The following is a 23,460-nucleotide window of genomic DNA, read 5'->3' on the forward strand; positions in this document are numbered from 1 at the left end:
TTTTTTTTTTTTTTTTTTTTTTTTTAGTATCTTAAGTATGTTCTTTTTGGTTTAAAACATCACTGTCAATGTCTGATGATAACATGATTTTCTTTCCCTCATGAATGCCTTATTCTTTTTTGCCTGGAGCCCACGGGATTTTTTTCCCCCGATTTTTCGCCAGTGCTGTTACTGCAGTATGTTTTGGTGTTGGTTGTTCTGGATCAGTATTCCCAAGTACCTGGTGTGTTCTTTCAATATGTAGCATCAGTCTTTTTTTATTCTCAATTTCAGGAAAATGAAAGTTTTAATAATTGTTCTGTTCCCTTGTTTAGGCTTTCTTCTTTGGGGATTGCTATTATGTATGTTGTTTTGGGTCACTTTTGCTTGGCTTCTTTTCTTTATTATTGATCTTTAAATGTTTTACCTGTTTTCTCTTCTCTTCCTCTTAAGACATCCTGTTTATTTACTGTGAATGATCTTTCTAGTTTAGTCTTTTCTGAATTTAATTTTTTCCTGAGTTTTAATAATCAATTTCTAAATTTTTCTAATTTCTATTGATATCATTCATATTTTGTGTCATTTTCCTGATGTATTTTAACTCATTTTGAAGTATTATATTTTTCATTGGTTCCCTAGGTATGTCTTTCTGGTGTGCTTTTGTTGTCTCTAGGGATTATATTTTCTCCTCATGCTCTTTTTTTCTTATGATAACTTTGTATGGCATTTGACCTGGATTGTCTTCTGTTGCCCATGTTTACATGAAATTACTTTTCCTGTTTTAGAAGGGAGATGCAGGTCAGGGCAGCTTTTCTAACTGTGTTTATTCTCTAGACCCCCTTCCCCTGTTTTTGAGTGTGAAGAAATACGGCAGCTTGCTTTCTGAGGTCTGGTTCTGCCACTATCAGCCACCTTTATCTGGACCTTCTTGTTTTTTGATCTTTGTTCTCCTCTTGCTCAGTTTTGATTCTGTTCCCAGTAGTTTCTCCTCATTGTGGGGCATTGACTGATCATTTTTGAAAGTGAGAAAACGATTCAGGTTTCAGGGGCCGTTATCCAGTCGGTCCTCTGAGCTTCCCTGTTGATTATGAGGCCGAGGGTGAGGGTGTCAGGGTGGGTGTGCGTCTTAGGGGTATCACATGCCCTGTTGCTTCCCTCTACCGTCCTCGTACAGATTCCGACACCAAATTGGTCTTGTTGCTTGTTAGTAGTTTACTCCTGCTCGTTTGTACCTTCTGGGGTTTGTGAGGGTACTTTCACACCTAGTTTTGTGGTAGATGTTTACCATGGTTTTTCTATACTAGTTGGTCTGGGTTGTACGTATGCGGTGTTAGTGGTGGGGAAGGGGAAGTGGGTGGGATATGAGGAAATTAAAAAACTATGTTGGGGAGTTCCTTGGTGGCCTAGTGGTTAGGATTCTGGGCTTTCACTGCCGTGGCCCGGGTTCAGTCCCTGGTCTGGGAACTGAGATTCCTGCAAGCTGTGCGGTGCGGCCAAAAAAACAAACTGTGTCACTGTTGTGTTATCTTGCCTGAATCTGCTGGGAGAGCCCCCAGTGGTTTTTAGTTTGTATGTAGTCTCATTAAATTATGAGTCTTTTGCTTTATAGCTTCTGCATTTAGCCTCATATTCACTTTATGATTAAAACAGTATATTTAGCTCTTTTGATGGGTTTTTATTTTCCTTTCTTGCTTTTAAATTTATGTATGGTGACTCTGGAATTTCATTTTGTTGTGAAGTATTTTGTTGCAAGGAAGCCAGCTTTTTTTTTTACCTCCCCTAAAATATTTAGCCAGTTTTTCCAAAATCAGCTATTGTATAATCTGTGTTTTCTGTAACTGACTTAGAATGCCCCTTTGAATTTTCTTTGAATTCAGAATCTATCTGTCATCTTTATTCCAGTGGTTTGGCTGTCCATGGAAGAGGAGACACTTTTAATTATAGTAGTTTTTTTGATGATGTTGTAATAGGGCTAGTCCCCCACTTATTATGCTTTTTCAAAATCTGGTTATTTTTACATGTTTATCCTACCAAATGGACTTCAGAAGAATTTTTTTCAGGTTAAAAAATTATTTTGAGATCATTGTTGAAATTATATTACATTTATAAACTAGCTTGAGGAGAGTTGAGATTTTTAGTGTTGTCATCCTATCCCAGAATAAGCTGAACCTCCCCATTTCTTCGAGTTATTGGTTTTATGTCCCTTAATAGAATTTTGTAATTCATTTAGGTCTTTTAAAAAATAATTAATTAATTTTCTGGCTGTGTTGGGTCTTTGTTGCTGCGTGCGGGCTTTCTCTGGTTGCGGCGAGTGGGGGCTGCTCTTCGTTGCGGTGCGTGGGCTTCTCATTGCGGTGGCTTCTCGTTGCAGAGCATGGGCTCTAGGCACGTGGGCTTCAGTAGTTGTGACACATGGGCTCAGTAGTTGTGACACATGGGCTCAGTAGTTGTGGCTCGTGTGCTCTAGGCGTGCGGGCTCAGTAGTAGTTGTGGCACACAGGCTTAGTTGCTCCGCGGCATGTGGGATCTTCCTGGACCAGGACTCGAACCCATGTCCCCTGCATTGGCAGGCGGATTCTTTTTTTTTTTGCAGTACGCGGGCCTTTCACTGCTGTGGCCTCTCCCGTTGCGGAGCACAGGCTCTGGACGCACAGGCTCAGCGGCCATGGCTTACGGGCCCAGCCCCTCCGCGGCATGTGGGATCTTCCCGGATCGGGGCACAAACCGGTGTCCCCTGCATCGGCAGGCGGACTCTCAACCACTGCGCCACCAGGGAAGCCCGGCAGGTGGATTCTTATCCACTGTGCCACCAGGGAAGCCTTCTTTTAGGTCTTGCCAGTCCTTGCCAAAGTTAAATGTATTTTTAGTTACTATTGTGAGTGTTTCCTCTTATGTTTTAAGTGGTTATTCTTTATAAGTAAGAAAGCTCTTGTTTTGGTGGATGATTTCTGATAGCCAACTTTACTGAATTCTAATATTTTAACAGTTTTTAAATTGATGTGTTTGTGCTTACAAGTACCCAGATATATCTGTGCACACTATGATACATTTGTTTCTTCTATTTATACCTCTTAAAAATTTTTTGTCTAATTGTATTGGCTTGTACCTCTAGAATATTGTTATCCAACAGTAACTGCAGTGAACATCATTTTTGTTTGTATTCCTGAATCTAATGGGAATGATTCTGGAGTTTTTCCATTAAGAGTTTGAAGCAGGCTTTTAAAAAAGTATGTCTTTCACAGGATTTGTGTGTGTGTGTGTGTGTGTGTGTGTTCTACTGATATATTGAATTACATTCTACATTTACATTTATAGATTTCTTAATTCCAAATCATTCATGCATTCCTGGAGTTAACATCACTTAGACTTGGTATTTTCTTTATTGTAGTACTGGATTCACTGGCTAACATTTAATTAGGATTTTATTTATAAATTTGTTTTGTCCATTTTCATTGTATTCTAAGCACTTTTCAAGTTCATCAAGTTCATCTTCAATGGCACTGACTTGTATTCTGCAATCTGATTTGACTTGATGCTTATATGGCTTTGGTTTCGTAAGGTGGTCTCCTCAGTTTCTTTTTAGTTCTACCAGATCCACATTAATCTCATTTGATTTTCTTATCTCTTCTTTGATCTTGTGCTTCTTAGAAGCCACATTCTCTTTGAGTGCATTGAGAATATGAAGCAGTTTGTGTTTATAATTTTCTTTTGATTCCTAAAGTAGTTGTCCAAATTATTTTTTTTTTTCCTGCCTTTTGCATACTATGTTTCAACACCCTCCCCCCAACTTTCCTGGGGCTTGGTATTCATGAGAAGGGCCCTTGCTGAGCCTGTTTAATGGGGAAGGTGGGGTTCTATTGAAGCCTGCCATTTGGTCAGTAATGGATACTTCAGAGCTCTGTGTTTAAGCATCATTCAGCTCCTCCCTTAGGATGAGAGAGGAAAGTTGGATACCAGATGATTTTAATCTTTATTCAGATCTACTCAGCTGCTTTGGGGGGATCGAGAAGAAGGCTGTGATCGGTGTTTGGTGTGGCTTTTACAGGGTTGGGTGAGCAGAGGCTGCCGATCTCTGAATGGATCAGTTGACCCCTTTCGTTTCAGGAATGTACGTGGTAGGGGCTCCCCTCAGATCAAACCATTCCTTCCCTGTTACTCCTCTGACCTGCTGAGGCTGGCCAGGTGCCTGGGAAAATCAAAACGAGCCTCCCCTTTAACTTCACCTTCCCTGCCATTCTGAGGAGTGGAAATGGCTCTAATTCTGGGTGCTTCCTGCTTTTTCTGGGGCTCACCTTCTGTAATTCCCTTTCTTCAAGTTAAGGGTTTTGGTGACATTCTGATATTCTTCACAACTCTCATTTCACACCATCTTTGCTTTCTCACATTCAGAGAGAATTGTATCCCATTTCATTGTTCTCCTTCAGTTTGGTCTCAGGTTTTATTTATTGTACATGGTATGTAGCCTTCAACATTCATAGAATGGGTTTGTGGCTATTTCTTTCTTTTTTCTTTTTTTTTAAAATTTATTTATTTTTGGCTGCGTTGGGTCTTCGTTGCTGTATGCGGGCTTTCTCTAGTTGCGGCGAGCGGGGGCTACTCTTCGTTGTGATGCGCAGGCTTCTCATTGCGGTGGCTTCTCTTGTTGCGGAGCACGGGCTCCAGGCGCGTGGGCTTCCGTAGGTGCGGCACGTGGGCTCAGTAGTTGTGGCTCACGGGCTCTAGAGCACATGCTCAGTAGTTGTGGCGCACGGACTTAGTTGCTCCGTGGCATGTGGGATCTTCCGGACCAGGGCTCGAACCTGTGTCCCCTGCATTGGCAGGCGGGTTCTTAACCACTGTGCCACCAGGGAAGTCCCTGTGGCTATTTCTATAGTGTATTAAAACTCTCCCCCAGGAAAAAGTTCTGCCCAAGTGTAGCAGTGGACTGAGCCAATCAGAATCTTAATTTTTGGAGGATATATGAAAAATCAGGCAGGCAGCAGCCTGTATGTCCAGAGAAATTCTGTGATATAGAGTGGGGCTAAAATTATAGCAAAATAGCATTTATCGGTTTCTAAGTAAAGAAAAGGTGTGAGGAATTGGGGATAAGGCTGCCAGCTAGTGGAGGGAGGAGGAGCGGGTCTGCAGAAACAGACCCACAGACAGCAGTGGAGGGCACTGAGTGACAACCCATGAGCCCCCGAGTTCCTCCCGTCGCTGAGGCCTGGTCATGTGCTGAGTTCTGTTCTGGGATTTCTGTGAGATGCCGTCTTGCCTTCTTCCCTTGGGCTACTCTGGTTTGGCGTCTGCATCTGAAAACCAAAACAGCCTAAAATAAAGTAGATGCTTTTTATTTCACTCTGTGAAATAAGATCCCAGATTATCCAAGTATTTGCGGGGGGAGGGAGTGGTGAATGGGTAGGGATTTTAGGAAAAATGGAGAATGTATTCATTGTGAAGAATGAGAGAAAAAACTGGCAAGGAAACAATTGCCAAGTAGCATCCAGAGTCCGGTTGAGGTCGGAAGCCATGAATTTATAGCAAATCACTACGTGTAGTTGTGAGATTTTTCTTTAGGAATAGGCATGTGGGCACCAAGAGGCTGGCTGGTTGGAAGGATCCTGGATTAGACGGGGTGAGGGAGCTGTGCGCCTCTGGGCTGGAGGGCGATCGCTGTCCTCTACCGTGCGGTCTAGTCTAAATAGACAGAGAAGGGAAGGAAACACGGGTGGGGATTCCGAAGCGGAGAAAATTGCCAGTTGCCTAGGGATTGGAGGGCCTGTTGAAACTGAAGCAGAACCAGGGAGAAGGGGAGTAAGCTCCAGAAGGTCAGGGGGTTGTAAAGGCATGAGATGTCTGATTTTAAGATCTCAGAGGTGGAATGGGTTTGGATTGTGTCAGATCCTGGGTGTGGCCATGCAAGAAGCGTGGTTGTCTTGACTTCTTTTGCCTTTGCCCCTCTCACCCATTTAGGTAATCACCATTTCTTAGCTTGATGGTTTAAAAGGTTATTCTATAGATGCAGAACTGAACAAACCAAAAAACAAGTAGTAAACAGTGTTTATTTTTTTAAAATTACTTAAAAAAGGTTGTTTATAGAGACGTGGATTTACATAACTTGGCGACAACATTTTAAAAATGTACAGGCTATTTCATATTATTGCACTTACTCTTTAATAATATATAAGGCATTTTATTTTACATAAATAAAGGATGATGTATAATATCATACAACAGGTGTGGTGCCAACTAAAAGTCAACCCTAAAATTAAATGAGCTGTGTAATGGGACGACAGAAATGAAACCCAGCCTACTTCACCCGTCACGGTATATCCTTGCAACTACGATTTACATGTTATAACACAGTTACCATCATAGCTTATTGTGGATGACGGACCAGTTAAAAAACCAAAACAATGCAAGTTTTAGTAGGACAATACCATTAGTGTTCATGTCAGGAAGTTTGGGAGTTTATTAGAGTAATCAGAAATACTAGTCATGCCTTGAACACTGACGACAAATAAATAGCTTTCTATCTTAGGGTCAAAGTTTAGCTTTTGCTTCCTCCCTTAAATTCCAATTGTCAAATTCCAAGGGAACCCTTCTGGCAAGGTCCACTGGAAATGGCTGATGACTTGAATATAGTTCAGTGACCAGAGGGCTACCCTTGCACTCTTCAGATAAGAGGATTAGGAACTCTTAGAAGGAGACCATTCTGCTGCTTCGGAAACTCCTGTCTGTCACACAGGACTGTGCATTTGTATGTAGGCACAGCTGGAAGAGTGGAGGCAAAAAATCGTTTTCAGTGTTGACTTCAAAGAGTCTCTCATCATTTAGGCAAGAAAGCAGAAGCCACAAAGCTGACCCCAGAGACTTAAAAACAATCTAGCATGCACCTTGCACTGACTTCCTATAGTATCCTACTTGGAACTGTAATAGTGAAGAGTAGAAGCTAAATTAACCAGGTCTTTCTAGCTAACTCCTGAACTACATTCTCTTCTGTATAACCTGTTTAAAAATGAGAAATCTCGGCTCACACCAGCCAGATATTTGACTCCCGTCTGAGAACCTCTCTGGGCCAACTCCACAGAGGTTTACTGGGATTAGTCACTCAGAAATAGGTCAATTAAAGAAATCGCCGACATAAAACCTTAGCGTCACCATGCACGCCGGTATGCAACCTCACCCGTATTCCCAGGACGCAGCTGGCCTGCACCACCGAGGATGTGGCTTGGAACTACGCAGTTCTGCTCCTTTATCTTGAAAGACTGACTCACCCTCGTTTTCCACCTTCTTATTATGTTTTGGTAAATGAAGCTGATGAGGATTTGGGTCTTAAGAAAAGAAGGTACAGTACGAGGGAGAAGAGCCAGTTTTGTGACGAACAGCACGTGGAATGGGAACAGTTACTAAGAAGCAGCTTGTGCTTCAGAAGGGCAGCTGGGACGAGTGTCACAAGCAAGCGTGAGTCACAGCAGTGTTCTGCTGGGAGACATTTTTGGCAAAAGGAAGAATTTGCAAAACAGGAAAACAAAAAGAGCAAAAACTTCAGTCACTGCAGAGCTATGCCATTACACCCAGGTCAGGAAAATAGATCCAGTGCTTAGAAATGTTACATTTCTTAAGCTTGTTGAGAAGAGAAAGGGGGAAAAAAAATCAGCCAAAGAAAAGAAAGGCCCTTAAAAGGATTATTTTAAGTTCCTCTATTGGGATTATAAATCCAAGGACACTAAAAAGATAATTGATTTCTAAAACTTTAAATTAGTGGTTGGATCTATAAAATATAGAAATGGAAACTCAGTGACAATGATATTTTTGCCTGCTCTTTTGTTGACCAGTCTTGAATTCAAATATTTATTCAAGACAAGTTTCAAACTAGATGCAAGGTGCTTGCAGAGCTGGAACTTTCTGCTCATTCTAAGCAGCAAAGTTCACAGCTATTTAGTACAGTTTATCAGAACTGCATTCCCGTAAAATTGCCTTACGGCGTACACTTTTAGATCATGATCAACCCTTCACGGTGATCAGTAACCACCGAGTTAGTTAAACTATGCAGCCATACGTTGCACATTACACTCACTAAAAATACCACTTTCTGTATTTTGCTTTTTCATTTTTGGATAATTCCTGAGCTCAGCCTAACCATTAGGTCATAATTGACTTTCTTTTTTCAAGTCTCATTTTCTTTTCAGGATAACATACAGACCCTACATACAGCTCCTTCCACTGAATGTGCCTAAAAGCATTCTGTCATTTACTTACTTACAAAATTATATAAAACTATAGTCCTTTTTAGTTGTGACACTTGTGTTGCCCCTCAGACTTTGTTAGCCTCCCTAGTTGCCAGGATTGAGTGTGTTGGGAGAGGTGGCTAGAAGGATGCGGAGGTCTCACTAAATGTTTCAAGTGAAGAAGGGCATGCCGCATCTTGTGTCCCCATCAGGAAACACAGAAGGTGTCAGGGGACAGGCACTGGAACAGAATGAACCCTCCTGGCCTAGGTGATCCAGGCAGAAGGTTTCTGAGTGCAGCTGCATTGCTGCTGCTTCGTGTGTAAGTAAAAAACTGGAGAGTTGTTTGTTTTATCGTCCTTGCCACACCAGTGCTTCTGTGTTGTTTCAGGAACCCATTGTTTAAAGAAGTCGTTCTGATTTGCTAAAGAAAGAAGGGAACTGAGAAAAGGAGATTCTGATTAATGAAAAATGTAACAAGTGCAATTAGTGTCACTACCAGTGCTTGTTGCATGAAGAATTCCTGTGCTTTCTAATTACTAACTGCACAGGTCCCTCTGGGACAGACTTCATAATATTCCAGGCATCGAAGTGCATGAGCCCAACCAGGGATTTCCCATTAATGGCAAGAATTTCATCTCCAGCTTCTATTGTTCCAGCTTGCTCAGCTGCACCACCTGAGAGAATAAATACAGAATAATAGTTTGGTACTTTCGTAATATCCAGAATAAGTTCCAGGTAAATGAAAAACTTAAGTGAGAAATATCTCTAAACCATGTGCCTATATTCTTCGGAGAGGGAAATTTTCTTTAAACAAGACGCACAAAGCAAATACCCCAAAAAAAGAAATTTGACTACATAGAAAATTCAAATCTGTAACCCCTCTTTCCCCGAAACATAAGCAACTGACTACAGGAAGATATTTTCATTGTATTTAGTCAACAAATAAAATGAAACATTAGGGTTAATATCTAGCCAAGCTAAAGAACTCCAAATCAATAAAGAACACACCAAAAAAATCCAAATGACCAATAAAGCAAGTTCAACTTCTACTCGTTAACAAGTATAGTCTGACACATCCACGTGCTGAGAATGTGATTACCTACTCAGCAATGACTGTGGAGATTACTTAAATTATCACTTACACAAAATTTAACAGATTTCTACACTACAGCTCTGGGTATGTTAGAGCAAGTTTATGAGCTTTGGAAAAAACACAAGTTTACGCCCTTTTCTATTTACTTTCTTGCACATGCACATCTAAAACAATCGTATTGAAGAAATGCACACTGGCTGTGCAGGCATCTTTTCATCTTACGGAAGAAAGGTCATTAAAATAGAAAAATTCCAAAGTTTGAAAATAATTTCCTCAGAAATCTTTAATTAGATCTCGAAACACTGAGGAGATAAATCTACTTTGTTCTAAATTCCTGAAAACCACTGTTAAATATTATTTGATATCAATACCCATGTAATTATAGTTGATTATAAAGATTGACAAAATAAAAGAATACAGCTGGAAGAAAGTGAGTTCAAATGCGACCCACTCAAGGACAAAAACATTTTATGTTGTTAATGACAGGCAGATGCTGTCATCGGAAAAGAGGTGAGCCTTCACCGTCACCAGTCCTACAGTGGGAGCAGAGAGACTGATTTAGTCCCCGTCATTGCTTTCTCAAGATACACACTTTTGGAAGTACTAAAGCACTGTTGTCTGACATGCCCAATTATACTGCGTTAGCATGTTTCCCGTTCTAGGAGTATTAACCTAAAGGCCTCAAGCAGACTATGCGAAACGAAAAGAATTTTCTGAGTGTTCATCTGGGCCTGAGGACGTGGGCTTCCAACCAACCCAAACAGGAGGCTGTGAGTTAGGGGAAAGCACGTTGAATACCTGCAGGCAGTCAGACTGGCTTGGGCGCAAGTATGCGACTTCAAGCAAGTTACAGGTTTCCCGAAACCTCAGTTTTCTCATCTGCAAAATGGTGTTAGCCTGTCTCGTTCCCTCACTAGGTTATTACACGGATCTAATGAGATGACGCAGATGAAAGTCCTTGATGAACCACTCAGTACTGTTCAGACCAAAGGTAGTGCCAACTTTTGGACTTATTATACACGAGAGAGAAATAAACTTTTCATTAAACCATTGTTATTTTGGGTTTTCTATTACATGGGGCCGAGGAGAATCCTAACTAATTTGATCAGGCTATGTCTCTCTCCATTTATTGAGGTTTTAAGAAAAATTGAGAACACTTTTATCTTTTTTCCAAAAAGGTCTTGCATAGTTTTCCTGTGACACACTCTTAGGTTCCTTACGGTCGTTACTGTGAATTGGTATCATACAATACTGAATCTGCGTTTAGCCTTTTTTCCCCCTGTTTTTGAGCTGGTCCCGGTTAATGGATATAGCTCTAACTTGCTTCTTGAATTGCTATATAGTTTTCCCTTTTATGGATGTAATACATTTTACTCATCATTTTGCTACAGATAGAAATTTAAACTGTTTTATAGCTTCCATTTTAGCAAGCACTGCCAAATTCTTCCCCAGAGAGAGGAACCATTGTTTATACTTCTGCCAGAAAGTATGAGTGTTCTCCTTTTCCTACATCTTGCCAACACATCATATTATGAGATTTCTTATTTATGGCCAACCTAATTTTTAAAAGATGATTCTTAACAGTTATAATTTTCACCCAATAACTAATATGTTTGAGTGACCTTCCCTATATTTCCTGACCATTTAGGTTTTAACTTTTTCTGTTTTCTATTCATTTCCTTTACCCAGATTTTCTCTTTATTTAGTATTTTTCTTTTTTTTTTCTCAGCCATGCTGTGTGGCTTGTGGGATCTTAGTTCACTGACCAGGGATTGAACCCATGCCCCCTGCAGTGGAAGCGTGGAGTCCTAACCACTGGACCGCCAGGGAAGTCCCATGTATTTTTCTTATTGAATTATAGTTTTTATATATCCTGGAATTAGCCTTTTGTTGATTAGATACATTGTAAATGTCTTCTAGTCAGTCACTTCGATTTTATTTCTTTATGATATAATTTTTTGCCATATAGAAGTTAAACATTTTACATATATATATATATTCTTTCATGATGTATATTATAGAATCCTTCCTATAGGGTTTTTAAATAATGGTTATTGCTGATATATAGGAAATTCTATTGATTTTTTTTTTTTTTTTTTGTATGTTGATTGTGAATTCAGCGATCTTGGTGAGCTGTTTATATTGGCTTCACATTTGATTCTCTTAGATTTTTTTCAGTCAGGAAGAACATACAATTTGCCAGTAATGATGAACTGTATTCCTATATTTCCAATCTTTATACCTCTTATCTTTTTCTTGTCTTACTGTATTAACTGATATTCTTGGTAAAATGTTGCTGAATAAAAAACATCTTAAAAGCAGTCCAAACATAGTAAAAAAAAAAAACAAAAACAAACAAAAAAAACACCACATTTTTAAAGTGTTAAAAAGGTTTTAAAAAGCAGCCCAGATATCAGTAGTGACAGTGTTCTACCTGGATGGCTGCCGCTTCACACAAGAGGTTACAAATAACTGTCTACTGCATTTTTTCATCAGTAAAATCCCTGACCTTCCAGATAGCTTTAGGGAAATACGATATTTAATTCACTTATTATTCAAAGAATTTTTTTTTTTGTATTAGATGCAAGAAATTGAAGATTGCTATACTGCTTTTGATGTTTGAGCTAAAAGGCACAGGAAACCAAGATAAACAGAAAACCTGTACCTGTACTTAAATTTGTAAGTATGAAATAAAGGTAAGATGATGAAATCTTTGGGCAGAGCTCTAAGCCTCTACAAAGAAACTAGATTTACCAGTCTCCAAAAAGAGTTAAGGGGAGGGATCTGTATAATATTCAGAAATCCTTGAATGCCTTTTCCCAAGAGTAAATCTGCAGGCTCGCACACAAGGGCGCTGGGAATGCTCCTCTGTGGACCAGGTGCTTCTTTGTATCAGTTCTTCCTCTCTGTCCACTTATATAGTTTCATGGATTTCTAGCCAGATGCTAGAGACAAAGGCCAGGAAGTTACCCAGGACGTTGTCCTTGCTCTGCTGGAAGGAGATCTGGGGGCTGCTTATCTCCCCTGGGGCTGCTTCTCCACTTCAGTGCTGCAGATTCCCTGGGATCCCCGGGCCTGGCCTCCCAGTCTCCACCTGGGCTGCTGCTTTAGCCACCTTCAGCTTCTGGTTTGTTCGTTTGGCTCACAGGCCAGAAAATCCTTTTTAAGCTGTGAGCTTCTTGGCCTGCAGAGGCTGCGTGCCCTGTGACTGATCACAGTGGCGGTGACTCCGGCACCTTTCACTGTGTGTCCTAAACATCTCCATCTTGCTGTTTTAGGCTCAGTCCTCTCTGCAGGTTATTCTGTTTCCCGGCATTCATGCTGCCAGTCTGATTGTACTGCCTTTGTGAGCAAGCTGCACGTTTTCTGTGGGCTTTTTCAGTTCTCTATATTTTGAAACTTTATTGTGATACCTCAGGGTTTGGGTTTCTATAAAATTCATCCTGTTTTGTCCTTGATGAGAATTTTCAGCCTGAGTACTCCTATTGTTTCTCAATAGTCATGCCTGACTTCTCCAAATAGTTCCTTTCTCGCGTTCTTTTTTTTCTTTCTTTTCCTGGCACTCCTCAATATTTCCTCCTCGTTGCTCGTCACCCTTTTGTAATTTTTATCTCTTTTTTCCCTTGTGCTGCAGTTTTTACGGTTTCTTCTTTCTTGATTTTTATAAATTCTCTCTTTGTAAGGATTTAGTATACTTTTTAATTCTATTTATTAATTTAAAAATATATTTGACTGCCTTTTTGCTAATGGGCTTCTCTGTGTGTGTCTGTTTTAACGTATCTGCCTGTTTCTTTTGAATACCCTCTTGTCTTGTTTCATGGCTAATATTCCTGCCTTAACTTCTTAATGGACTTTCTTGCTTATTGTGTCTGTTGGCAATTTCCTCATGTACTTTGTACACTTTGTTTTAGAGCTCTTAAGAGTGCTCTTATAGTCAAACAGTTTCATGCTTGCCTTAACTTGGCTTTCTGTGTCCTACTGCTGTCCAGTTAACATGTATAGGGTTTTCCCTTTACCCTGGTACCATGAGTCTAGATATCACTCACACACGGCAGAGGCCTGGCTCCTGATTTATGCCTGTCCTCTGCTTGCCCCAGGGACCGTGAGCAAACAGCCTGTTTCTGGCTGCCACCCATTTACAGTTAGAGTGTGTGCTAGACTGGAGGAAAGTAGACGGGAGCCGTAGATATCATTGGACTAGTTGGCAGATAGGAAATCTCTTTATACACTTGAATAATTCATTTTATGATATTGGACAGTTCCCCAAAATCTCCTCAGCTGAATTACATTAACAATATCAGTATATATGTATATGTTTTAATATTAACAATATCATTATAAATATATATTGAATATATGAAACAATATTATAGTATAATAAAATATTACATATAATAGGATAGATAATCAGCATGTATGTATATATATAAATATATCATTAGTATAATATAATTGCTCAGCTCAGGGACCTGAAGAGATAATTTTGAGAATGGTCCAAGATCAGAAAATGCATTATTTAAGTTCATGAAGAGACCTCATATCTACCAACTATTTCAGTGATATCTACTGCTCCCATATTACTTTCTTGAAATCCAGTATTTGCAATTTTAAGTGAATATGACCTTGACCAATGTTAAGTACCCCTGACTGGCAATTCTGATGGCATTACTTAGCTTGCTGTGTTCACATCCATAACAGCTAATCGTAAGTAAGAACACGAAGACAGGAGCATGGAGTTAGGGGATACAGTACTGAGGTTGGGGGCACAGTCTCTGGAGCCTGGGTTCAAGCTTAATCTGTATGATTAAGGTCACACTTAATCTGTGTGACCTTAGGTGCCTGCATAACTCCCCCGTGGCTCAGTTTCTTCTCTTGTAAGACAGGGATGATAATAATAGTACCCACCCTATAGAACTGTCATGTGGATGACATGAGTTAAAACGTGTAAAATGCTCACAACAGGGCTGACACACAGTAAACCCTGGATGTCACAGAGCATTGAACACACTGCAGATTTTTTAAAACAAATTTGATTTCCAAATGGAGGGCACTGACATACACAGAGAGAAAACTGGTACTAGGCAGCAGATTGGGGTTTCTAGAACATTACCTTTGTACACCCTTTTAATGAGCAGGGGCCCGTCTCCAGACATAGACGATTTGCCTCCATCCAGACTCAGTCCCAGCCCAGCCGAGGTCTTCAGCACTTCAACACACAGAGCCTCGTGCGCACCCGTGCTTCTCCCTGCGGCGACAGTGTTCGTAAGGATGATGACGACAGGGAACCGCAGCCCCTCCTGCCCGGTGCCCTCAAGTGTGTTCCCCAGGCACCCTCGAGTCCCGTCTACCTTGAAGTGCTGATAACGACCTTTGAGACCAACTTTAGGGCTGCTCTCCCAGGTCTAGAGCTGTGTTCCTGCTGTCCCTTGCCCCCCTAAGCACTTTCTGCAAGCACAGAGAAGGCATTTATGCCCAAGCAGAAATCCCCAGAAGCCAAACTGCTCTTGTCAACCCCAGATAGTCGGTGCACATCTCAGTGAAGACTGAAGTCACGCTTGGGGAATCAGATTTGATTTCCTGCCAACCTTGGCAGCCGACGGCAGCAGAGCATCACAGCCTGGTACTGACAACCTGCAACACCCAAGTGCCAGGCCTCACATGAGACATGGAGCTTCCTTCCTTCCCCTTCTGCTCCTGTGAGGGGTACCCCTGCCTCTGGTTGTCTGTCTGCATCACACACTAGCTGCCTTCATCGCCATCTCCTGGCTCCACTGTGGGGAGAGCGTTTCCTTGGTGATGCCTGCTTCATAGCAACGAGCCTGTGCCTACTCTGTGTGCTAGGGTGGAGAGGATGGGCTGGGGTCTATCTTGGGCGTCTGAGTAGGGATTGTAAACTTGCCTTTTGTTTCCCTTACTTGCTCACCGTATCAGTGCAGGATGTCTCAGTCGAGTGGAAAGGGCACTTAATTGCTTGGGAGGCAGGGGAAGGACCACAGATTAAACTGTCCACTTGGGGTTGAGGCCAAGCCAGAATCCCTGCCTTTGAATGTGACGGCCAGTCCATTCTTGTGGTTTAAAGAAGGCCACTCCACGTGGTCTGAAAGAAACTTACTAGCAGTGCGAGGAGCACCGTTTTTCAGTAGGTCATTTTACTTCGCAGTTAAACAGGGAAACGGGCCCATACTGGAATCACCTGGGGAACCTTAAGAAGACATGGATGCTGGTCCCCCCCATCCCACCACCCATACCCCTCAGAGTTTGACTTAATTGAGCTGGGGGATTTCCTGGGGATCAGGATTTTTAAAAGCTTCCCAGGTGCCTCTAACATCAAGCCTACTGCACCAAGCCTACTGCATCAAGCCCCAAGTGGGCTGCTTTCAGTGCATGTTAAGGCATAATTGCATAGGCTCTGCTAGAGCCCCGGGCAGGGGGATCTTAAGGAATAGAAATAGGAAGAAATAAGTTTAAGCCCCGAATGTGCTTTGCAATCTGATAACTTTGTAGAGGTTGGTTCAAGGCCAGATGCCTTGAAGGTGCCACAGGAACACTTAATGATTATCAATTTCGGGATAGTCTTCCGTATCTGAGTTCCTGAGTCTTAAAAACTCTGAAAGCTGTTAGGACTAAGTGCCCATTGGTTTCCTTTGACGGGTTACGTTTCCAAGATCCCATTGAAAATACACCAAACAGGGAATTCCCTGGTGGTGCTGTGGTTAAGACTCAGCGCTTTCACTGCCATAGGCCTGGGTTCAACCCCTGGTCGGGGAGCTAAGATCCCACAAGCCGCGTGGCCAAAAAAAAAAAAAAAAAACAAAGAGAAGACAAAAAAAACAAAAAACACCAAACAGTTGAGACAGTGCAAGGGCAAAGGTGAGCATAACAAGGTCTGATAAATAAGGTATTTCCCTGTACTGGGAAGGGCTTTAGCTTTCTAGAAGAATGAGAGCAAGACGACGGAGCAGAGGGGAGACTGAGAACACCCCCAACACTCGTGGACGCATCTGGACAAGAAGAGTTTCTCATTTGTTCAGTGGAATCAGTGCCATTCTCAGCAAAGTCATTACAAATAGCTCAGGCCCCTGCTGGTACCTTACCTGTTCCAGGCTCCAGGGGGCTGGGCTTTCTGGACAGTGAGCCCTTCCCATTGGCCGTGGGAGGCTCCTGCCTGATGGAGGGCCTGGGCCGGTCACTCCCTTTCTTGATGACCACGAGGACATCTCTGTACAGCTGTGCCTGGTGCAGAAGCTTCAGGACATCCCCGTGGGCTAAGCCAGCCAATGAGGCGCCGTTGACTGACAGAAGGAAATCCCCTCGGCTCACGGTGCCTTCCTGAGAAGCTGCCCCCTGAGAAAACACCCTGTGGATCTGGCACAGGAGAGGACAAAGGCCAAGTTCATTTATGACCTCCAGTAAAAGCAAAAGGGCAAATTTGTAGTAAAGGAACTATCTAATGGCAAGTTTTCTAAATCATACACACACTTGGTTTATCAAAAACCTTCCGTGTGGCCTTCCCTGGCGGCGCAGTGGTTGGGAGTCCGCCTGCCGGTGCAGGGGACGCGGGTTCGTGCCCCGGTCCGGGAGGATCCCACGTGCCGCGGAGCGGCTGGGCCCGTGAGCCATGGCCGCTGAGCCTGCGCGTCCGGAGCCTGTGCTCCGCAACGGGAGAGGCCACAACAGTGAGAGGCCCGCGTACCGCAAAAAAACCCAAAACAAAACAAAACAAATTCCATGTGAGGAATGAGATTAAAAATGTCAGTACCAGCACCTCAACACATTTTTACTCTATTCTTGCTAGCATCTCAAATGTGTCTGGCACTCCACGGGGCCATAAGAATAGAAAGATGAACAGGACCTGGTTTCATCCAAGGAAGGTGGCCTCCCTAGTGATTTCAAAGGCCTTTGAGTGATGATATAAAATTTTAAGTTTTTGATCTTGAGAAAGAAGTGATTTATAAGCAAATGCAAGTTTTGGTCCGTTTGTTCTAATGTCCTTCCAATGCTTAAACCAATAAAATGTTTAGGTGAATATGAGGATATAGGCAACTGTGTTTATATGTATCATCATCTTAAAGGTCACTCGCTATGTGTTAAAAGTGCATCTCAATGCAAATCAAAACTACAATGAGGTATCACCTCACACCGGTCAGAACGGCCATCATCAAAAAAATCTACAAACACTAAATGCTGGAGAGGGTGTGGAGAAAAGGGAACCCTCCTGCACTGCTGGTGGGAATGTAAATTGATACAGCCACTATGGAGAACAGTATGGAGGTTCCTTAAAGAACTAAAAATAGAATTACCATACGACCTAGCAGTCCCACTACTGGGCATGTACCCTGAGAAAGCCATAATTCAAAAAGAGTCACGTACCACAATGTTCATTGCAGCTCTATTTACAATAGCCAGGACATGGAACCAACCCAAGTGTCCATCAGCAGATGAATGGATAAAGAAGATGTGGCACATATAGACAATGGAATATTACCCAGCCATAAAAAGAAACGAAATTAAGTCATTTGTAGTGAGGTGGATGGACCTAGAGTGTGTCATACGGAGTGAATTAAGTCAGACGGTGCAGGGGACGCGGGTTCGTGCCCCGGTCCGGGAGGATCCCACGTGCCGCGGAGCGGCTGGGCCCGTGAGCCATGGCCGCTGAGCCTGCGCGTCCGGAGCCTGTGCTCCGCAACGGGAGAGGCCACAACAGTGAGAGGCCCGCGTACCGCAAAAAAACCCAAAACAAAACAAAACAAATTCCATGTGAGGAATGAGATTAAAAATGTCAGTACCAGCACCTCAACACATTTTTACTCTATTCTTGCTAGCATCTCAAATGTGTCTGGCACTCCACGGGGCCATAAGAATAGAAAGATGAACAGGACCTGGTTTCATCCAAGGAAGGTGGCCTCCCTAGTGATTTCAAAGGCCTTTGAGTGATGATATAAAATTTTAAGTTTTTGATCTTGAGAAAGAAGTGATTTATAAGCAAATGCAAGTTTTGGTCCGTTTGTTCTAATGTCCTTCCAATGCTTAAACCAATAAAATGTTTAGGTGAATATGAGGATATAGGCAACTGTGTTTATATGTATCATCATCTTAAAGGTCACTCGCTATGTGTTAAAAGTGCATCTCAATGCAAATCAAAACTACAATGAGGTATCACCTCACACCGGTCAGAACGGCCATCATCAAAAAAATCTACAAACACTAAATGCTGGAGAGGGTGTGGAGAAAAGGGAACCCTCCTGCACTGCTGGTGGGAATGTAAATTGATACAGCCACTATGGAGAACAGTATGGAGGTTCCTTAAAGAACTAAAAATAGAATTACCATACGACCTAGCAGTCCCACTACTGGGCATGTACCCTGAGAAAGCCATAATTCAAAAAGAGTCACGTACCACAATGTTCATTGCAGCTCTATTTACAATAGCCAGGACATGGAACCAACCCAAGTGTCCATCAGCAGATGAATGGATAAAGAAGATGTGGCACATATAGACAATGGAATATTACCCAGCCATAAAAAGAAACGAAATTAAGTCATTTGTAGTGAGGTGGATGGACCTAGAGTGTGTCATACGGAGTGAATTAAGTCAGAAAGAGAAAAACAAATACCGTATGCTAACACATATATATGGAATCTAAAAAAAAAAAAAAAAGGTCATGAAGAACCTAGGGAATAAAGACACAGACATAGAGAATGGACTTGAGGACACGGGGAGGGGGGAGGGTAAGCTGTGACAAAGTGACAGAGTGGCATGGACATATATACACTACCAAACGTAAAACAGATAGCTAGTGGGAAGCAGCCACATAGCACAGGGAGATCAGCTTGGTGCTTTGTGACCGCCTAAGAGGGGTGGGATAGGGAGGGTGGGAGAGAGACGCAAGAGCGGGGAGATATGGGGATATATGTATATGTATAGCTGATTCACTCTGTTATAAAGCAGAAACTAACACACCATTGTAAAGCAATTATACTCCAATAAAGATGTTAAAAAAAACCAAAACACTGTGTCTCTTTGTCAATGACAACGTTATGTACTACTTTTTTCCCCACTTCTCTATTTCTGTTTTGGCGGCAGGGAACAGACAGCAGCATTCTTTGAACCCACTGACGTGAAATCTGTCCTGATCAAATTCTGAGGCTGCTTCAGGAGTGACTTCCGACAGCATCTCGACATTGTCACTTACCACAACTGATTTTGGCTCCACATCTGTCCCTCCTGCCACACTGAATCCCAGACCTGAGCCTTCTTTTTTATTCAAGACTATGAAGTAAATATCTTCTTTATTCTAGTGAAAAGAAACAGAAACAAGTATATTCCTTGTGCCAGAGTAAGGAAGCTCTGATGTCAATCCTCCCACAGTATTGCAGAGCTTGTCACCACTAACCCCAGTGGTTCTTTAGGCACTTCCACACAATACTGGAAGCGGAGGGGCCATCATGAATATCCTGCATTCCTCCTGGGTGGTGCTCACGTGGAGTTCTGGGGGTCCATCCTGTAGCTCTAGAACCACCAAGAAGGTCATATGAACCAGGATAGTGGCAGGGACACGGGACACTTTAGAAGTCATTCTCGGCACCAGACTGTGTGTTCCCAAATCTGATCACAGCGCATAATTCAATCATGAAGGGACTTCTTTACAATTTTCTAAGTCTACAGTTGAGCAAAGCCCATGTTGTCAGCAGGAGAGAGAAGTATAGGTGCCAAGAGACAGGACAAGTGCACATTGAGGCCGTAAGTTTTACGTCCCCCCTTCCACCATGTTCAGCTTATTGGATTTTCGGTGCAATTAATGAACTGGTAGTCATAAAACACAAAGTATGCTGAAAAATAGTACATTAAAACAATTTGTCAACTCATATTGAGACTAGAACATTCTTAGTAGGGTCCTAGGGTTAAGTAACAAAAGACTGTCCTGTGTTCCAAGCACCAATCAAAAGATTGATGCTTGGGGAAGAGATATGGGAACATATGTATACGTATAACTGATTCACTTTGTTATAAAGCAGAAACTAACACACCATTGTAAAGCAATTATACCCCAATAAAGATGTTAAAAAAAGAAAAAGATTGATGCTTGGAATAAAAGCATTTAACTAAATGCTTAAAAAGATTTTAAAATTAAAAAAAATTAGCTGGGCTAATTATTCTGAATTTGGACTTCCTTCACACACATGCTAGATAAGATTCAGCCTCATTTTAAAGACCTGCATTGCTAGGTTTCCCATGAAGTCATTTATAATCCATCAATTCAAGGTGTTCTCAAACACGGTGATCGAAAAAGAATCTAATAATGACCCTCCAGGATTGCTTTGACAGAGAGAGAAAGTGAAAGTGTTGGAAGAGAAAACCACCTCGGTATTGTGCTGGGGAAAGAAACCAATATTTAAAATAAACAGTGTTTAGTCCTATTAGTTAAGTCCTAAAGAGTAATCCCAAGCATTTCACACCTCTCTAAAGAAGTTCATTCAAACCAAAGCTCCATGTGCTAACACTAGAATATCCTGCAGAACTTTTTTGGGGAGGGGGGGGGGGCTGGGTTTTTTTTTTTTTTTGCAATGGGGGGGCTGGGATTTTGACTTCATGGGCAAGTCCAAGTATATATATGCTCAGACACTGTTCACTGGAGAGAAGAATGATGACTACGCTTTCTCACAAAAACAGGAACATGTGGTCTGGGAAATGAGCTCTGTAGCTTCTGGGAAGTTTGACGCTGAAACAAATACTTCTCAGATATTTAAACGCCTTATTGGAGCAAAGACAGTATTTGAAAATGAGACTCTCCTGCATTCTAGGACATATCGCCAAAATTCTAATTTATTCAAATTCTTTTCCCAGTTGTGTTTGAGGATACAAGTCTGCTGGAGGCTGATTGCCAGGGCAAGTGTTGGCCTCTTTGAGAAACTTAATTAGCACAGCATCAGGGAAGCCAGAAGCACCTCAAGAGCTCTCCAAGGTTTGGGCGTGTTGAAGTCACAAGACCAGGGCTGTTTCCTGACTTTCTCTAATCTCTCACAGCACCTCCAAAGGTCACAGGAAGTCACTGTGTGCAGGGCCGTTTTCAACACCTACAGACCATACTCTTTGTTTTTTTTTGTTTTTTGTTTTTGTTTTTTTTTTTGCGGTATGTGGGCCTCTGACTGTTGTGGCCTCTCCCAGTCTCCGGACACGCAGGCTCAGCGGCCACGGCTCACGGGCCCAGCCGCTCCGCGGCATGTGGGATCTTCCTGGACCGGGGCACGAACCCGCGTCCCCTGCATCGGCAGGCGGACTCTCAAGCACTGCGCCGCCAGGGAAGCCCCAGACCATACTCTTTGGAAAAAAGCAAGGCAGGAAACTTCTGAAGATGGCAGAGGGGGGAGATCTGTACTCACAGCTCGTCTCTGAAATTAACTGACGACAATAAGAAAAAAGAAAGCTGCGTTCTGAGCAACGTAGGGATTATCTTCAACACCTGCTGGTGGTGAATATGGAACCAGGCTGAGGGGGGTGAGGGAGGCCCAGAAGATGACCGCAGGGTGGCGCTCAGCGCCCTGTGCACACAAAAAGTCTCCGCTCTGTCTGTGGTCCCTGACACTGCGCCTCTCACTTGTGAGGCTGACTGAGACTTTTTGGTTTTCACCTCATGTCTGACACTGTAAAATGTCTGGAGCAAAGAGCCTGGCAAAGTGTGAACCCACTGAGCCACCTTGACTCAAAATCCCAGAGCGAGGTTTTCATGCTTTGTAACAGAAGGAGGAAGGGAGAGGATGAAATAGTCCCTCGTCCTGAAAGTAAAAAAACGCAGTATGCCTCAAGGTGTTTCCTAACTTCACGGACCCAAACCAGGGGCCGAGAATCCAAAGGCAGTGGAAGCTAAAAGGAACTGGTCTCTATTCCATCCCATCTCCTCTCCATTCTGGCTCATCCCTTATTAGATGCCAATGTCACAGCCCTTCTGGATAATATTAGAATTCCTGGAACAGTGTTCTCGGGTGATAGCCGTGACCCAGGTACATTTACCACTCAAGAAAAACTGTTCATGTTTGCTTTTCTTCTCTGGACAGAAAATATTGATATATTAGGGTTCAAATCTCAGTGAACAGTTCTGAGAAATTAACGTGCTTCAGGGTTAGATATGGGCCATGGTTTCTTTTGTTGTTTACTGTCACATCCAATTTACTGAAAAACTTTACTTGTAATGACTAATCAGCTTCTTTGAAGCTCTTACACTTAGGGCTGGGGTAGGGCTACACAGCCGTTAAGTCTCATTTCCCCAGCAGGTGGCTCCCTTGACAGGTAGTTTATGTCCAGTTTGGTGGACCAAGGTACTTGGTACTTGTGCCCTTCCCCGACAGTTCCAGGATGCCTGTCCTATTCAGAGGACTCACTGCAGACAAACTCCAGGTGCGGGGTGGGGGTGGATAGGGAAGATGGTAGCTCGCTGCTGGGGAATTAAAACACCAATCTGGCACCTAAAAATTCAAGACAATCAAGATACAGGCAAGTGAGACAGAAGTCAGGCTGAGCTGTAGGACTCGCTACACAGCCCTCGGAGAAGGGCCCTCCCGGGCCCTCTGAGCCCGTGGCACACGCCTGGGCACCGAGGTGGCAGCGGTCCCATCTTCCTGTGTTTTCTGTATTTCACTCACCTCTGATTGTGCTTTCGCTTCCTGAACGAGCGCTAGGACAGTAGATTTCGACCCCACTGATGACAAAACAGACTGCAGTCTTTGCTGATCCCCCGCTGAGACCAGGAGTTGATGCAAACTAAATAATATATATTTGAAGAACATTAAAGAAAAAAGCAGTTTCTCCATTTTGCTAGGATGCATTTAGAATGATCTCCTTTCTACCATATTGCAGGTATTTTCTGATTTTCACACTCTCTTTTGGTCGTAACCCCCACTCCAAACTGCTTGAAGAATTCTGAATGTTGAACAGGAATTTCATTCACTGCTGACAGCAGTGGGAATTCCTATGGATTTTGGGATCCCTCCAAGATGTTAGGAGACCAATGCCAGAGTTTAACAGATAATTTCAGACATATTAAATATTCTATAGGCTCCAGTGAAATATTTTAAAACATTAGAAATTTCCCGTTTGACTCCAGTCACCCTCAAAGGCCCCGATTCTCCCCTGAGCGTCGGCTTTCCCTGTCCAACCATCCCTCCCCCTCCCCCTCCCTC

General features: G+C 42.6%; 1 protein-coding gene across 1 annotated transcript in view; it reads right to left on the bottom strand.

Moving 5' to 3' along the window:
- Positions 1 to 8,684: 8,684 nt before the first annotated feature.
- PDZD2 (PDZ domain containing 2) overlaps positions 8,685 to 23,460 on the bottom strand; it is a gene marked incomplete at its 5' end in the record, with an annotated part of 100,293 nt that continues 85,517 nt past the window's right edge. Inside the window, 5 exons of the mRNA XM_007453363.1 lie at positions 8,685 to 8,866; positions 14,396 to 14,530; positions 16,380 to 16,650; positions 19,479 to 19,580; positions 22,924 to 23,041. Coding sequence (XP_007453425.1) covers positions 8,685 to 8,866; positions 14,396 to 14,530; positions 16,380 to 16,650; positions 19,479 to 19,580; positions 22,924 to 23,041 — 808 coding nt within the window. The remainder of the gene's footprint in view (positions 8,867 to 14,395; positions 14,531 to 16,379; positions 16,651 to 19,478; positions 19,581 to 22,923; positions 23,042 to 23,460) is intronic.

The sequence above is a fragment of the Lipotes vexillifer genome, unplaced genomic scaffold (assembly GCF_000442215.2).
Source record: "Lipotes vexillifer unplaced genomic scaffold, Lipotes_vexillifer_v1.1 scaffold522, whole genome shotgun sequence".
Lineage (NCBI taxonomy): Eukaryota > Metazoa > Chordata > Mammalia > Artiodactyla > Lipotidae > Lipotes > Lipotes vexillifer.